Source organism: Phoxinus phoxinus (assembly GCF_949152265.1).
Source record: "Phoxinus phoxinus genome assembly, chromosome: 8".
In the NCBI taxonomy this organism is placed as follows: domain Eukaryota; kingdom Metazoa; phylum Chordata; class Actinopteri; order Cypriniformes; family Leuciscidae; genus Phoxinus; species Phoxinus phoxinus.
The window spans coordinates 16,440,985-16,459,034 of NC_136883.1; the positions used below are offsets into that span (position 1 = coordinate 16,440,985).

At 34.1% G+C, this 18,050-nt stretch overlaps 1 protein-coding gene across 4 annotated transcripts; it reads left to right on the top strand.

Annotated features, from left to right (window-relative positions):
• Positions 1-2,660: 2,660 nt before the first annotated feature.
• Positions 2,661-16,392, top strand: LOC307002913 (uncharacterized protein). Of its 4 annotated transcripts, none has more exons than XM_079620890.1 (11): positions 2,661-2,768; positions 4,080-4,143; positions 4,791-4,990; positions 5,116-5,311; positions 6,930-7,802; positions 7,899-7,979; positions 8,076-8,156; positions 8,253-8,333; positions 8,430-8,510; positions 15,365-15,387; positions 15,761-16,392. In XM_079620890.1, the coding sequence occupies exons 3-11, from the start codon at positions 4,812-4,814 to the stop codon at positions 16,221-16,223; spliced, it is 2,058 nt and encodes a 685-aa protein (XP_079477016.1). In that variant the 5' UTR covers positions 2,661-2,768; positions 4,080-4,143; positions 4,791-4,811; the 3' UTR covers positions 16,224-16,392. The 4 variants fall into 4 exon arrangements, with proteins under 4 accessions (XP_079477016.1, XP_079477018.1, XP_079477017.1 ...); XM_079620891.1 differs by lacking the exon at positions 2,661-2,768 and adding an exon at positions 3,428-3,455; XM_079620892.1 differs by lacking the exons at positions 15,365-15,387; positions 15,761-16,392 and adding an exon at positions 8,806-9,411.
• Positions 16,393-18,050: the final 1,658 nt, after the last annotated feature.

Sequence of the window (18,050 nt, forward strand, 5' to 3'; positions counted from 1 at the left end):
ACTTCTGACGGTGGTTTCGTCTTGATTGGACTAGTTGTTTCGAAGATATGCGCAGTTAAGTTATAAAAAGTGCTGGAGCTTGACCAATATGCATTTCTAACAGCCTAAGGTCAACACATATGAAGTTAAATGGAAAATCTCAGATTTTTCGGGGGAAATTATGAAGTCTCAAAAGCACTTTATGGTGATTTAATTGATGTGTTTTCATAATTTTTTGTATTTAAAATAATATTTTATATTTTTTGGAAATCTTAATCTTAATCTTGTAGGCACTAAATAGTAATCTTTGAACATTAAATGCAGTATTTTATAGTAATTAACTAGGAATTGATCATTGTAGTCTACAAAAAAGAAATATCATAACCTTTTGTTATGTTGTATTGCTAAATAGAACGGTGGAATTGTAAGTAGGCTATTACATTTAATTTTGGGGTCAATATGTCAAAGATTTGCAGAAATACAGCCTCAGATGCAGTTTGTCATTATGTCATACCATTGATGTGGTATTGACTATGTTCACTACACGTGCCATGGTTAGAGTGGAAGACATGGCCTTGTAATTGCAAAAATTTGTTAGATTGATAAAGAAATGTTTTAGGAAAACAGAAACACCATCCTGTGTGTCTTATGTGGGAATTAATTGTTTGAAAAAGGACAAGTAGGTTTTGAAAGTGAACTTTTAATCTAATAAAATAAAAGTGTTATGCTATGTGCAAGGAGTGCAAATAAATTAATCCCAACCACTAGGGGGCTGCGACTGTGCGCACATTTCCGGTTGGCAGGCTAGGAAGCCATTTTGTTCTCATCTCTGAAATGGTAATGTGTTTTCTTGTTTCGTTTATATCATTTTATTAATCTGTATTTTATTACTGCTCATTTATCATAATAATAAGTATTTTTTATTTTATTTTATATTTACATGTTTCTTTTTGACAATTAATACTACATGACCTGTTATGTACTTCAGGTGTTGTGACAGTATATGAGGTTTGTTGAGAAACAGATTATTTACCGAAAATATGTTATCGTCGTGTTCGTTGAAGAGAGCATCAGTCGGAAACGTGCAAGTTGATTATATCATGATTCATAAAAATAATACGAAATGCAACAAATTTATGTTAAGTGCATATCTGTGAGTTAGGCTATATTTCTCTGTCATGTACTGCGAGTGGTCGTCGCTACGTTTATGTAATCATAATTCCTAAGATTGAATAAGGCTCAATCGAAATGCATGTTTTAATTGGAATAACGTACGCAGCATTTTTCACTAAGTGTATGTTTGTTTGTTTTTTATGTGAAATGGGGAATGAATGGAGCAGTACTGAGGTAAGTGAAATTTCACACGGAATATATTGGTCCGTAAATAGTATAATTTACAATGCTGATTGAGTTGAAATAGGTTATATTATCACATTTCGTTTGTATTACTGGAGTATCGAGTTGTCTTTCGCGCTTGAACAAATAGAACTCACATAATTTTGGCAAAAGTACCGTTTTGTCGAGTTACAGCAGTTTCAAATAACGGCTTAAATTAACTTAGTTATGAGAAAATGAGATGCGTATTTGATCTGCGTCATGTTCGGCAGTATGAGATCCTAAAGTCAGAGCAGCCTAATAAACAGTTGTTATGATGCAGTGTAATTTCGTTAATGAAAGCTATGATGAAACATATTAATATTATATATATATATATATATATATAATGTGTATATATATATAATATTAAACATATATATGAATATTCGTTGACGACCTTTTTTTCTCTTGGCTAAAACAATGACAGATGACAACAACGTCATAAAATGATAACAGATTATATCAACACGTGCAAAACGGTGAGGAAAGAAGACAAGATTGAATTGTTTAAAGAAAACTTGACCAAAACCACTTGTTTTTGTCGAATAACAACAAATTACAGATTTTTACGATCGTTTATGGTTGCCAGATTTCATTTAAACTCCAGTCAGAGCTTTTGTGCTAAAAGAAGATGTTTTCTGCACAGTGTTTTCAAATTTTATCTGGCAACCATGCACGTGCTCTCTACATTGCTGAAGAAGCACGCTGATATGAAAACACAGACAAGTAAGCTTGTCAGCGACCTTCATTTGAGATTTTCTACTTAAATTAGTGTCATTGAGTATCTGTCTTCTGCCAAGAGCAGCTTACGCTATTTGTGCGACTAAATCTGCGATCAAAATGCAGGCTTATGTTCAGCATTGTTTTTAATGTTGATCATGTTATATGAGCAATAATGCAATGTTTCGCGAATATCCACACGATTTAAAATGATTTTATAAAACAGTTAAACGAACCCCAGATAGCACACATACAGTGGCGCAAAAAGTGGGTATGCGTTATATGCGGCGCGTAGGGGCGCAGCACCAGGGGGGGCGCCAAAGCGATGGTGAAAAAAAAAAGTAATATATTTTTTGGGTATTTTCTATAGGCTATATAGCTGCTGTTGTGCGTTTCTAAATCATTTCCTCAATGTTATATAACCTTTTAGATGACTAACAGGATAGAGTAGGCGCCCTCATAAGATTCCATCATAGAATTTTGACATAGAAGAGGTTAATAGAGTTAATATCGCGAGCGGGCGCGGGCGCCATGAGCGTTGAGCGAGCAGGAACGAGTAGTGAGTTGTCGTCGAAAAAGATGAATAAAGTAAAAAACCTGTCGGGGCTAAAAATAGAAAAATAAATATGGAAAAGGGAGATGGCATGTCAAATGATGCGACAGCAGCTAAAGTGGGTGGTGAAAAGCAACAGGTAGGATTTAAAGTGTGTACCGGGAGATTCCCAGTGCTTTTTGGGCCGATTGTCTTTGCTTTTTTTGTCTTAACGGCCCATAAAACTCACACATCGGCGGCCCATTCGTTTTGTTTTGTTTTGCTTAATTGGCGCCGCTGGGTTAGTGCCGGTGTAATATGCATTGGTCCAAAAAAACTCAGCGTTAGTTGTTTTTTTTCTGACATTTTTCAAGTAACACGTAGATCAGCGGCCCATTGGTTATTTTCTTGATTGACACTGGGCTGGGCCAATCTTTCCTTTATTTTTCAGTGCATTTGTTTTACAACATATGGCTATTACTATCATGGGATGGGATCAATATTATAGCTATTATTATGTAGTAGTGTAATGTAGACAGACACTGTAACTAAAAGAGGTTTGAATTTTTCTTTGTTTAATTTGCACACTGAATATGGGTTGGAGCTTTTCATTTTTAACTGTCAAAGTGCACCAGATTGATGAATTTAACATTAAAAAGCACAACATTTTCTCACGGGGGAGCATGCCCCCGAACCCCCCTAGAGGGACTGAGGGAGGGGGGGCGCCTAATTTGTTGCTGCATACCCCTCTGACACTGGGTAGTTGCGCCCCTGCACACATACATCATGGAAACGTCTATTTGATGTGCATGTTTACATCTGGAAGACGTTTTTGCTCTTCATAAGGGTAACATTAAATGATGTAGTACATTTAAAACAGTAGGCTATTATATGTAGGCAATTATTGCTCTATTTTGCAACCAAATACTGATGATTCGTGAAGAAATCGGTTGTTTTGAACGATTGTGAAATTAAATCTTTTGTTCGTAAATACTGCTACTTGCTTCTTACTTAATGACTCGATGACTCGTGTATAAGAAAACACTGACTTACCGCCAGCTACTGTTGATTTTAATTTAAATTGTAAAAGTACATATATTTACCTTCCATGCATATTTATTGAACGTGAAAAATGTTTTAAGTTCACTTAAAATAAAAGTTTTTTAAAAGTAATATGTTGAAATTGTTAGCTTTTAATTGTACTGTAATGTTGAATGTATACGTTTTATGTATTGTCTCATGTTTTATGTTTATGTCTCTATAGAGATGGTTCCTAGGTGATTGTGTTAAACTTGTATCATTTAATCGAATGTATATGTTCCCATCAAGCATAATGTTCTAAACATAACATTTTATGGTTATGTTTTAGAAAAAGTTTATGAAGTGATATATTTAATATAAGATAAAATAGAAGGTTTGTAGCTTAGTCTACAATATTGTGGTAATTCATAATGTTTGTTTGTTTTCACAGGTTTGAGTTAATATATCCGAATTTGACGTCAAGTGTACCAGGTTCAATTAGTGAATGAAAGAAGGTAAGGATTTGTGTATATAATTGGCGAGTTTAAGTTTGAAAATGTTTTATAGCGAACGGGAAAAATATTTGGCATTGGTTTAGATGTAACTATCTTTACATGTAGTTTAAAGGAGTTCACTTTCAAATGAAAGTTGATGATTGATTTACTGACCTTCAAGTCATCCTATGGATGTATATGACTTTCTTCTTTTAGACAAAATCATCCGACAGAGACAGTTTTATTATTTTGCAATGATTATGAAAATTGATTTGTCTTGTTAATAACAATAAATTCTCCAAATATATCATAATAATGAACGTATTATTTATGCAATTGTGGCTCTTGATTTGGTGCTAAATGTAAATTGGAAGTATAATGTTCATAGCCATGTGGGCATTCATAATGGTACATGTCCACTGGTGCTAAGCAAAGCAAATATTTTCAGTTTATTCTGATGGAAGTTGAGCTGTCATAGAAATTTATTGCAAATGCTTGCTCTGCATTTGATGACATGTAACATAAGTGATTTTAAATGAAGTGTAAAAACATCTGCCATGCCTTGTCCCAGTCATGCCAATATTATCGGTGTTGTCATGTTGCTTAACTGGTGGGAAAATGTACTTGCTGTCACATCCATAGTGAACTTGTTGTTGTTTTTTCCACAGAAATTACTTGTAGTTCTTACAATGCAGAAAAGACAAAAAAGTGAGGTCGAAGGATTCCTTCATAATGTGTCAAATATTACTGAAGGAGCAAATTGCCACAAGTATTTTACTGCAGTTTTACAGGAGGCAGGAAGGAATAGCCGTGTAGTTATTTTTGATGTACAACGTCATCACTTATTTGTCAATGCTCAGAAAGACAGGTAATTGTAAGATGTGTGATTAGATAAAAGCAGAACGTTTTTTATTTATCTATAAATAAGTATTATTTTTATGTTTGTCTATGTAGGATAATATTAATGGAAGTTTTGGTTTGTTATTTTTCTAGGAGTCCTGTAAGGCTGTGTGAGGTTGAATTGTCCCCTTCACGCCAGAAGAATGGAGAGGTCGATATAATTGTAAATAGTTCATCCTCCTTGAGATGTGTGCGTCGACTGGACTTTGCGTTTGATGACTGTTCTCGTGAACTTGTAGAAGACTGGACATTACAGGAAATTGTAAAAAATCCCAGGGAATATCAAAGGGTAGGTTGATGTTAATGGCATGCACACATGAATGTTACAAATCAAAATTTCATGTGAGAAGCTGTGTGTTTTTACTGTAGTGTTTTATTAATATGTTTGTTTTTAGATCACACAAACACATGAAAGCTGTTTATGCGAAAGATGTGTTACAAGGAGTTATTTCATCTATTTTCAGGTTTCGGGTTATTTTAGCCCATTAATCGAAATGTAATTGGTTTAATTTGTAAACCATTAATCTAAATACTTCAAAATAAGCACTTTAAAATACCTTGAATAATAATAGATCCGAATTTAGATTTGTAGAATGCACATTAGCTTATTTTTCATCAACCGCTTTAAAAAACATTGTGTATATGTTCAAAACACGGGTGTGCAGTCTTACGTAAACAATTCCAACACGTAGAAACAGTGTGCTTGCAGCGCAGTGCATGGCTGCACACTCTAATCTAATGTAAACAATACTCACATGGAGAAGAATTGTGGCGGAAGGAGGAACTATGCCAATTATGTATCCTCTTTCTAAGAGAGTTAAGTCAGAGTTTTCATGCTTTATAGTTTATATAGTTATATTGATATAGTTTTTGCGTACATGAAATCCGCTTGTGTAGGATTGGGGGTGTGGAGTGTGTGTGTATTACATGCTATAAAGTTTGTATCATGTGCATTACATATCACTGACAGTGTAAACTAGACCAAATAGGTATTACAGTGTCAGGGTTCATATGGACCAGGCCAGGGGAATCAATGTTGTTCATTTGCAGCTAACACATTATTGTCTTTCATATAATTGGTCAGTTTATTTTTATATTGTGTATTATTTTTTATTTTTTTATTTAAATATTTGAGGTTCTTTTTGTTATTTAAAAAGTTATTAAAGTTACTGAGTGCACAACAATGAAGTCTGTTCATCTTTTTAACAGTTTTTTTTTGTGCAATTAAAATATAGTGATAATATCGTATACTGTGATAAAAGCTCAATTAATTAATCAATCGCAGCATGAAAATTTGACAGCGGTATATTGCTACACATAAGTGTCTGTTACTGCTGTATCACATGTACAGATTTTTTGTGAAATAGGCAAAAGTAAACAAAAAAGGGAAGGTGAATTCAGGGCAGGATAAGGACCTGATTAAAATCGAAATTGCAATATTGATCAAAAAGTTGTGATATATTTTTTTGTGTCCATATTGCACTGCACTATTAACTACATTGATCTATAAATAGTGGTGGTAAAGACAGGGTATGCATCATTTTGGTCATGTGGCAGGATGTGCTGCAGTTAAAATCAGTACTTGGCAGTGCTGATTGAGTATATTTAAAAAATAAATAAAAAAGCTTTCTAAAGATGGTGTTTTATATATATATATATATATATATATATATATATATATATAACATTTTTACAAGTAGTTTGAAGTGGTTGTTAAACAGTCCTTTATGATAATAGTAGATAAAGTTTAAAGTATAGTTTACCTGTAGTATTTATGGAGATGTAGTATCAGAGATATAGGTACTTGTTTGTTGGATTTGTGTGTGTGGTGTAACATTGTTATTGTTGCCAAGAAAAGAGATTGTTGGTTATTGTAACAATTTTTTGCCCTGTATTTTGTATTTTAGGTGAATGTGACAGTCAAAGTGCTCCAGTTGGCTGAAGATACTCAATCCATGACCCGGAGCAATCAAAGATTGCAAAGAAGGTCTTATGATGTGGCAGATCAAACATGTGGTCTGTCATTGACTGTCTGGGGAGGAGATATGCTACAAATAGGGAAGTGGTATACAATGAAGAATGCATCTGTTAGACAGTTTGACGGTTGCACTTGTTTGTCTACTACTAAAGAATCTTGTATAACAGTTGTGCCTGATGTGTCACACAATGTTGCACAAGTAATTGACAGTTGTAAAGTCCAAGAGGGAGAATGTGTGACAGCAGAGGTCAAAGTAGAGTACCAATGCCCGAAGTTGCATTCTTTGCCTGTGGTCAATTTCCAGACACTGATGACGAGATGTCCACAATGTTCAGCATATTGCAAAACAGCAAGAGTGATGTCAATTCTTTGTGCAACTGTTACTGTACAGGACAAGAGTAATAAACTGAGTACTTTTGTAATTCAAGATGCTGTGCTTCGTAAGTTGCTGGATGTGGAAATGAGTAATCGGGTGGAACCAGATGAGTTGGCAGCAAAGTTGCTCAGTGATGATCATGGCCATTTGTGTATAAAATACAGAGGACAACGTGTTATTTCTGCATCATTTATGTTTGATTCCGAGTCAGCAAATGACTCTGCTGAAGCACAAGTGAGAGATGTTGTGGCTGAGAGATCAAGCATGGAACAATCTACAGAAGCAATGTCCGAAGATTTGATGCTTGAAGAATTCTTTGTGCTTGAATCTTCTGAATGTTCACAGAGCCAGTGTTTTGAGCAGAAGGGTAAAGGAGGAGACTTTGAGTCACCAAATCAGTGTTTAGAGACCAAAGAGAAAGCTGTGGTAAGTAGTTTAAGCTTGTAACAATTTACAGAATCAATGTCCGAAGATTTGATGCTTGAACAATTGTTTACACATGAATCTTCTGAATGTTCACAGAGCCAGTGTTTTGAGCAGAAGGGTAAAGGAGGAGACTTTGAGTCACCAAATCAGTGTTTAGAGACCAAAGAGAAAGCTGTGGTAAGTAGTTTAAGCTTGTAACAATTTACATAATCAATGTCCGAAGATTTGATGCTTGAACAATTGTTTACACATGAATCTTCTGAATGTTCACAGAGCCAGTGTTTTGAGCAGAAGGGTAAAGGAGGAGACTTTGAGTCACCAAATCAGTGTTTAGAGACCAAAGAGAAAGCTGTGGTAAGTAGTTTAAGCTTGTAACAATTTACAGAATCAATGTCCGAAGATTTGATGCTTGAACAATTGTTTACACATGAATCTTCTGAATGTTCACAGAGCCAGTGTTTTGAGCAGAAGGGTAAAGGAGGAGACTTTGAGTCACCAAATCAGTGTTTAGAGACCAAAGAGAAAGCTGTGGTAAGTAGTTTAAGCTTGTAACAATTTACAGAATCAATGTCCGAAGATTTGATGCTTGAACAATTGTTTACACATGAATCTTCTGAATGTTCACAGAGCCAGTGTTTTGAGCAGAAGGGTAAAGGAGGAGACTTTGAGTCACCAAATCAGTGTTTAGAGACCAAAGAGAAAGCTGTGGTAAGTAGTTTAAGCTTGTAACAATTTACAGAATCAATGTCTGAAGATGTGATGCTTGAACAATTGGTTATGTTAATTAAAATAAATACAATGTTTATAGTTTATTCAGTGTACAGCTAAGTTTAAGACAAGTACTATCACTGTTGGCTTTATAGACAAGTGCACTCCTCATGTGCTAATGTTCAGGTACACCGGGTTTTATTCAACAGTGTAAAAGCCCTGTGTGCCGTAATGAACAGTGTAGAGGGGAAATAACATTAACAGTTTACACATTAAACTTCTAATTATTTTTAAGAGTCCAGCTTTGGAGGAAAAGGGAATAGGAGGTGATGAAAGCAACAAAAGGTCTAAAGTAACTGCAGGACATATAAGAGACAAGAAGGGAGTCCAGAAGTTAACAGCAAGGCTACAGTTTCTGTTGAAGTTGCGATCAAAGCAAATGAGAAAACTGGAAAATGTGTTAAGAGAGGCAACAAAAAATAAAGATGTTCAGTTGAATAATTTAAATAAGTAATTTTCTTGTTTTAATTTTGCTTAAAACAGTAAAGTGTATTTTTGTTTGAATAGTGTCACAATACATTACATAAACAACTGATTGTAAATGTAAGCATTTTTGGTAACATTGATAGAGGAAATGTTGTGCTCTGACATCTGGAAGAAGTTTTTATTTTATTAATTTTTATTTTATATAATCCCATATTATTGTGTTAATGGTTCATTATCAAACATGGTTTGTGTTTTGATACATTTTGACAGTAACAAAAGTAGAACATACAGGTTTGTGTTCCTTAAATGTTAGTAATGGAGTACTGAAAAGTATTATGAACAGAAAGTGTTAAAGAGTTAGTTCACCCATAAATGAAATTTCTGTCATTAATTGCTCACCCTCATGTAGTTCCACACCTGTAAGACCTTTGTTCATCTTTGGAAAACAAATTGAAGATATTTTTCATGAAATCCAAAGGCATCTAAACTACACATAGACAGGAAAATCATTGCATCTACTGAAGTGCAGAAAGGTAGCATAAACATGATTAAGGAATACAACATTACTACAGTGGTTTAACTTTAACGTTATGAAGCTTTTTGTGCACAAAAAATAAAGATTTGGATAATTTGAACCTTTTTCATACGTATTTGACAGTGAATTCAGTGCAGCCTTCCTTGTTTCCATCTGATTTTCGACTTTTATTGGCTCCTGTGTCAGTATAACATCCATGTGTTGTGGTGCTCATGTGTTCAGCTTTGGCCAATATTGACTTGGTTTTCGGACGTAAATGAGCCTGCATTGAGTTGACTGACAAATACGTATGGTAACCATTTAAAATTGTTGAATAAAGTTGTTGTTGTTGTTTTTTGCACAAAGTATTTGTTGCTTCATAACATTAAAGTTAAACCACTGTAGTAATGTTGAATACTTTAATCCTGTTTATGCTACCTTTCTGGACTTCAATAGGTGCAATGATGTTGCTGTATATGTGTAATTTAGATGCTTTTGGATTTTATAAAAAATATCTTGATTTGTTTTACAAAGATGAGCAAAGGTCTTACAGGTGTGGAATGACCTGAGAGTGAGTAATGAATGACAGAAATTTCATTTTTGGGGGAAGTAATCTTTTAAGTAAATGTGAAATGTTGTATATTAAAAGTACTTTTGCAAGGTTGGTCTTGTTTACTGAGGAACACAAAATGTTTTATTTATATTTTTCATTTTTCAATAAATGTTTGTGAAAAAAGGATTATGTAGGCTGAATTTTGTTATGTGCACTCTTTTTAATTGTATGTTGTTTATGAGAGTGTTAATATGTACTAATAGTCTATAAGGTGGCAAAATAGTTTCATTTCGTGGTTTTACTTGTGAACTTTTCATGAACATTTACAACAATAGTGCAAAATATGTCAGCTTGGTGTGGGTGTAGTAGTAATGTTTAACAGGGTTTCTGTGGAACCTAAAAAGTCTTAAGTGCTTAATTACCTTCAAAAAGTCTTAATGAAAAAGGTAAATTTGATCAACTGTTGCTTATTGAATTCATGTTTTAAAACAATGATTAATCGTCTGTTTAGTGTATAGAGTGAAATGGGTAAAAGTAAAAAATGTTGCGTTTCGAATTATTATTTTTTTGTCCAGTTTTGAGTTGTAATAATGATAGGTGTGAACTACAGTGGAGCTAGGGGGACCTCAACTTTGCTTAATAGATGGGCTCCACTGAAAACATGATTTGTGAAATTTTGCAGATCTCAAAAAATATTAACAATGTGTTATTTTGACATGCAATTTCAGTTTTGTATAATGTGATCATCGTGGATTATTATGTGTAAAATAGCAAAAATATGGCTAGGTTGTTAAAGGTTTGCGTGACTCTTGATATGTCTTAGGCCTAATTGAATGAAGGAATTATGGTTTTCTTCTTTAGCCTGATAATTTAACCGTTGTTCATGTGAAATCAAAGACAGCCTATTTATAGACTATTTGTGGGTGGCTGTTTGCTGTTTGACCTATCAATTGTTGTCGATAAAAGTATAGTAGTCTAAATTCTGTGTATAGTGATGTACAAACATCTTAAACTAGATCCCCCTCCAAACAAAAAAACGAAACAAATGGGCTCCCCCTAAAAACACGGTATACTTCAAAGTTCGAACACTGATGAAAGGCATAATGGTTTCTGTTTCTCCCTTAACATGTTTATACACTTTATAATCTGTGTTATAGTTTTTATTTCATTGCTTAATTTGTATAATGTTTTTCAACAACCAAGTACATTTAAATACATTATATCAATGTAGTGTGTATGTTGGACGATATCCGATGACACATTTGAAACTGTTTAATCAAGGCGAAATATAAGGTAGTGTAATATTAACTTTATAAAAACATTAAACACTACCTTATTTCTGATTTTCTACATATAATTTAGAGGGAAACATTCTCAACCTGTTACAACATTTTTAAAGCCAATAAGTAGGCATAAGCTGCCTTAATGTAATATTTGTTTTTAAAATGTAAAACAGGTTTTATACAACATTTTGTTTGCAATTAATCAAAGTAATGTAAGATGAATGTGGTTGGGGAATTGTAACATACTTGAATATAATTACAGTCTTGCCAGTAGAAAGTTTTATATTTACATTTAATCATTTAGCACTAACATTTTAAAATAACAATAGGAGAACAATAACATGACTTAGCGGTTTAGCTTAACGCAATACATGTAAATGATTATTTTAGATAAATATAGAATAGCATTGAAAAGAAGGTGTTGCTATTAATGGATCAACTGTTTGGGAAAAGGGTGCGTCTTCAGCCGTTTAAAAAAATTTTTTTATTAAATGACCACAGATTTAGCAGCTCAGGTTGAATTGGGCAGGTCATTTTATCATCAGGTAGTCAAGGTAAAGGTCTATGAAAGTGATTGTGTGGCTCTTTGAGATTATGGCAGGACAAGAGGATGTTCACTTGCAGAGTGTAAGTTTCTGGATTATACGTATGCCTGGAGTAATGAGTTTATTTAAAAAGGAGTAGAATACATTTTTAATAGGATAAGACCGTAGCCTACAGAGGTGTTTTTTTTTTTTGGCAAAATTTCTGATGAAAATGGAGTGATTACTTAATATGCAATTGATTATTGTATAAAAAAAGAAAAAACAACCTTTTGTGTCAGTGATGTCTTGCTAAATATAGCGGTGGAATTGTATATAGGTTATTACATTTGAGTTTGGGGTCAATAGGTCAGTTTTGCAGAAATACAGCCTCAGATGCAAGATGCAGTTTGCCATTATGTCATGAAATTCATTGATGTCGTTTTGACTATGCAGCACTATGTGTGCCATGGTCAGAGTGGAAGAAATGTGAGTTACAGTGAGATGACAATTAAATTGGAAGTATTGTACATATTTTACTGTAATTGTTTAATTAAGTTATGAAAATAATCTCATTAACAATTAGCTTACTTTTAATGACCTAAAAGAAAAATGATTAGAAGTGTTTGAGGAAAACAGAAACACCATCCTGTGTGTCTTATGTGGGAATTAATTGTTTTGACTAAAAAAGGAGGAGTTCAGACTTTGGTTTTGCATGTGAACTTGTAGCAGTAAAATATAAAATGAACACATATTTGCTATTGCAATAATAGTATAAGTATAGTAAGTGTTTTATAAATAAATTGTGATTTATGTTAATCTAATAAAATAAAAGTTATATGCTATGAGCAAGGAGTGTAAATAAATAAATCCCAACCACTAGGGGAGCTGCGATTGTTGTCAGTGCGCAGATTTCCGGTTGGTAGGCTAGGAAGCCATTTTGTTCTCATATCCAGGGTAAGAACGTGTTTTCTTGTTTCGTCTATCATCTTTTTAATCTGTATTTTAATTCTACTTATTCATAATATATCTAATATAGTTTCAAGTATTTGTATAGTATTTGATATGTTTATATGTTCATTTTCGTCAAATAAGCGCTATGTGGTGTTTTAATTTAATGTGGCCTGCTCATCCTGTTGTCGTTCTAAAATCACATAATATGAATAAAATAGCAGGCAAATAATAATATATGATGTGTTCTGTACATCAGTTGTTGTGAAAGTATATGATAGGGTTTGTTGAGAAACAGAGTTATTACAGAAAATATGTTATTCTCGAATTTTGGAATCGTTTTCGTTGAAGAGTGCATCAGTTCATTATGTGTTGGAAACGTGCATATTTATACCATTTAGAGATGATATGATTCATAAAAACAATACAAAATGCAACAGATTTGTAAGTGCATATTCATCTGTGAGGTATATTTAGTTGTCATATGTCGTGCAAGTGGTCTTTACTCGTCGCTACGTAACCATATTTCTTTAGATTGAATGAGGCTCAATCGAAATGTGCATGTTTTAATTGGAGGAAGGCAGCTTTGTTCATTAATGTATGTGTGTTTGCTTTTTATGTAAAATGGGGAATAAATGGAGCAGTACTGAGGTAAGTGAAATTTCACACAGAATATATTGGTCCGTAAATAGTATAATTTACAAGCCAGGTTGAGTTGAAATGTACGTTATATTATCACATTTTGTGTATTAAACTGTGTATTACTGGAGTATCGAGGTCTCTTTCGCGCTTGAATAAACACAACACGCATAATTATGCCAACATTACTGTTTTGTCGAGTTGTCATTACAGTAGTCTCAAATAACTGCTTAAATTAATTTAAGAGTTAGCCTACTGAGAAAATGAGATGCGTATTTGATCTGCGTCATGTTCGGCAGTATGAGATCCTAAAGTCAGATCAGCCTAATAAACAGTTGTTATAATGTAGTGTAAAAAAAACGAAAACTATGATGAAACATATTCGTTGATGACCTGTTTTCTCTTGGCTAAGACAATGACAGATGATAACCACGTCATAAAATAATAACAGATTATATCAACACGTGCAAAACGGTGAGGAAAGAAGACGAGATTGAATTGTTTAAAGAAAACTTGACCAAAACCACTTGTTTTTGTGAAATAAAGTAGGAGAAAACGCATTACAGACTGTTTTTAGGAGTGTTTATTGTTGCCAGATTTCAATCTTTTAAACTCCAGTCAGAACTTTTTGTGCTAAAAGCAGGCTAAAAGACGTTTTCTGCACGGTGTTTTAAATAGTAGGCTATCTGGCAACCATGCACGTGCTCTCTACATTGCTGAAGAAGCGCGCTGATCTGAAAACACAGACAAGTAAGCTTGTCAGCGACCTTCATTTGAGATTTTCTACTTCAATTAGTGTCATTCAGTTTATCTGTCTTCTGCCAAGAGCAGCTTACGCTATTTGTGCGACTAAATCTGCGATCAAAATGCAGGCTTATGTTCAGCATTGTTTTTAATGTTGATCATGTTATATGAGCAAGAATGCAATGTTTGCCTAATATCGGATATTATCCACACGATTAAAAATGTGACATTGATTTTATACAACAGTTAAACGAATAAAAAAGTAACATTAAGTGATGTTAAAACAGTAGGCTATTGTATGTCGTATTGTATGGTTTTGGACGAATTGTGAGATTTAATGACTCCCTAATAAAGACAGTGACTTACCGCCACCTACTGATTTTAATTTAAAATGTAAAAGTACATATTTGCCTTCATTGCTATTTATTGAACGTGAAAATTGTTTTAAATTCACTTAAATTAAAAGTTTTTTAAAGTAATATGTTGAAATTGTTAGGTTTTAATTATATTGTATTGTTGAATGTTTTTTTTTTTGTTTTTTTTTTTGTTTTATGAATTCTGTAGAAACATTAGTAGCAGTATTAGTATCATCTTTCATAAAAAGATGGCATTAAATAAATATTTAAAATATACTCCATTGGTTTCACATACAAGGCTTAAGCTAGTCCAAGATCAAAATGCAGGTTTAAGCCATTTTAACTGAAAGCAACTTGTACTGATATATCTTAATATATATATACATATTTTAATGACATTGTTTTGTCTGAAGATGCACACTAGTAATGTTTTTTTTTCTTGGGCACGTTTATAAAAGCTACTTGGCTTACAAGGCTTGATCCTTGTGTAGGTTAAGACCTGTCTGTGAAATTATGCTACTGCCATTCATTTGTTTCTAATTTGGAGATGATTGTGAAATTATTACAATATAAAAATATTAAAAGCTCAAAATCGTGATTAATTGAAGAAAAAAAGTATCATTAAGTAGTCAGTTCTTAATAGATAAGAGAAATTATATATATATATATTTTTTTTTTAGGTGAAATTATGAATGTTTCTATTTGAATTAAAACTGATAATCAATGAAATTGATTATAATTATTGGTGAATGTAATTGACTATCAATGTTCTTTGAACTGTATTTGATCTTTTTCCTTGTTTTTCAGAATATTTTCAGAACTCATCCAAGGTAAGTCATGGTAAAGTATTGCTTGTCTATGTGAAAATATAGGCAATACCATAAGTTAAATATATTATTTTACAGTTAGTTAATTGAAAGCATCAATTGCTAGTTGGTAATTTTTAGTTATTGTGAAAAATTACTTTGGTATCAGTGTTTTTTTTGTGAATGTAAACACATTTATAATTTGTTCAGGAGAACGGTTTGGGCAAAAATGAGGTACAAGTTAAGGGAACAAATAATGATTTATTAGTTGAACTTTTTGCTTATGAAGTTATTATGAAAGTTATGTATAAAACAATTTTGGCTAGTGGGTGAAATTCAATTTAATAAGTACTGTACTAAATTAGTTTCTCTTGTGTGTGTTTTTATGTAATTGCAGATGCCACGCGGAAAGGGTTTCCGTCGGTCCCGGGCGGCCAAGAGGAGGAATGCTGAGCGCCTTCTGCTCAGTTCCTCCATGGACTCAGCTGAGGTTATGCCACCTCTTAAAAAAAAGGCAGCGTCCTTCGGCTCTACTATCGAGAGCCCGGTATTTACCAAATACCTCCTGGAAATCCCGGCAAATGCCAACCTCCTGGATATCCCGGCAAATGCCAACCTCCCGGCTATCCCGGCAAATGCCAACCTCCCGGCTATCCCGGCAAATGCCAAAAACTTCCAAATACTTTCCAAAAACCTTCCAATGGCTTCCAATAACCGTTCAATGTGTTCATCTTTTGATGTCAATAATTCTGATTATTTTCCACAGAAAGTCATACAGGGTTCCTTTCATCAGGGTGATTCCCGATTTCGTTTCAACAGTGGCAGACAGTGTGCAGCAAACAGCATCACTGCAGTCATGATGAATGTGCTGAAGGATGTGCTGACCTGGACAACAGAGGACCTGAATGCTGTTCTGTTGCATGGAGATAAGCTGTACACATCTATGGACTTGCAGGGAAAGATCAATGATCCATCATGGCGCCGGGGTTATGTTGCTGTTGCAGAATTGCCAACTGTGCACACACTCTTCAACACAACATTCTCAATAAAGATGTCAGATTCTCTGAGTGGTGTTTTTGGTGTTGATGTATATGATGGGGCATTGCGAGATGTGAGCATGTCTATTGAAGATGCACTTCAGAGGGCCCTGTTTCAGTCTGATGCATGTTTGTTGAACATTTATGGCTACATTTGTGCAGTTATAAAGGTGAGGTCAACATTTGCTGTAGTTGATTCCCATGCACGTGATGGCAAAGGTATGGTATCTAGAACAGGCACAAGCGTAGTAGTTTATTGTGATGACATTTACATGTTGTTTAATCATGTTGTTAACCTTGCCGTGTCACTGAAAGGTCAGGGAAAATCATTTGAAGTGACGGGTGTGACGGCAACAGTTATTGGTAAGGCAACAAGTGCTGAGACAAGTTCATATAAGTCTGGTCAACAAGGCAGTGTCACACAAGTTTCATCTACAAGAGCAGCAGAGCATAGTAAGTCTTTCGGAGACTGTGGCAAACAAACGCGCACCGACAAACCAGCAACTATGTGCAAATCGGATGAGACCTGTCTAGATTCAAGTAAGAAAAATAGACGTCTGCAGAACAAGTCAAAACTTTCACATGCAAGCAAGTTGCATGATAATTTATTGATGGATGATGTCATTATTGGACCAACAGTAAATGCAGAGTTCAGTTTCAAACCTTTTACTGCTGAGACAAGTTCATGTAAGTCTGGTCAAAAAAGCAGCGTCACACATGTTTCACCTACAAAAGCAGCAGAGCAGAGTAAGTGTGCCAGAGACCCTGGTAAACAAACACGTGCAGACAAACCAGCAACTACGTGCAAATCGGTTGACAGCTGTTTGGATTCAAGTAAGAAAAATAAACGTGTGCAGAAAAAGTCAAAACTCCCACATATGAGCAAGTTACACGATTTATTAATGGATGATGATGTCATTATTGGACCTACAGTAAATACTGAGTTCAGTTTCAAACCTTTAACATCTGCAGATCAGGATGCTTTGTGTACACGCTTAAAACTGACTAATGGAAGTGTTGCTGTTCAAGCCACTAATGTGTGCTCTATAGGAATACCGTGCAAAACAAAAAGCATTAAAGGAGATGGTAATTGCTTGTTTAGATCAATAGCACATGCAGTTTGCGGCAATCAAGAGAAACACTTGACAATCAGACGTGCAGTTGTGAAACACCTTGAAGCTAACAGTTCTAAATTTGTCAGATACTTAAGAGAAGAGTACAGATCAGTGAAAGATTATCTGACACAATCTAAAATGTATTTTTCAGGAACATGGGGAAGTCATGTGGAATTATTTGGTCTAGCTGACTTTTTAAAAACAAATGTTATTACCTTTAATGATGACAGATGGAATGCACACGCACCTACCGAACAGTCATTTACAGATAATGCAATCTATTTGAAGCACTGCAATGGAAATCATTATGAAGTTGTTACATGTGTTAAACATAAAAATCAAGAAAATGTTTGTGCACAAGCATGTAACGTTGAAGTGGACGATCAGAGAATAGTAAATTTGCGAAAAAGGAAATTGAATGACATAGTTGACAACTCTAAATGCAAAAGAGCACGTGGGTTATACCACAGTAACACCGATTTCAGGCAAAAAAAGATTAAGAATTCTAAAACGAAATACTGTGAAGACAGTGATT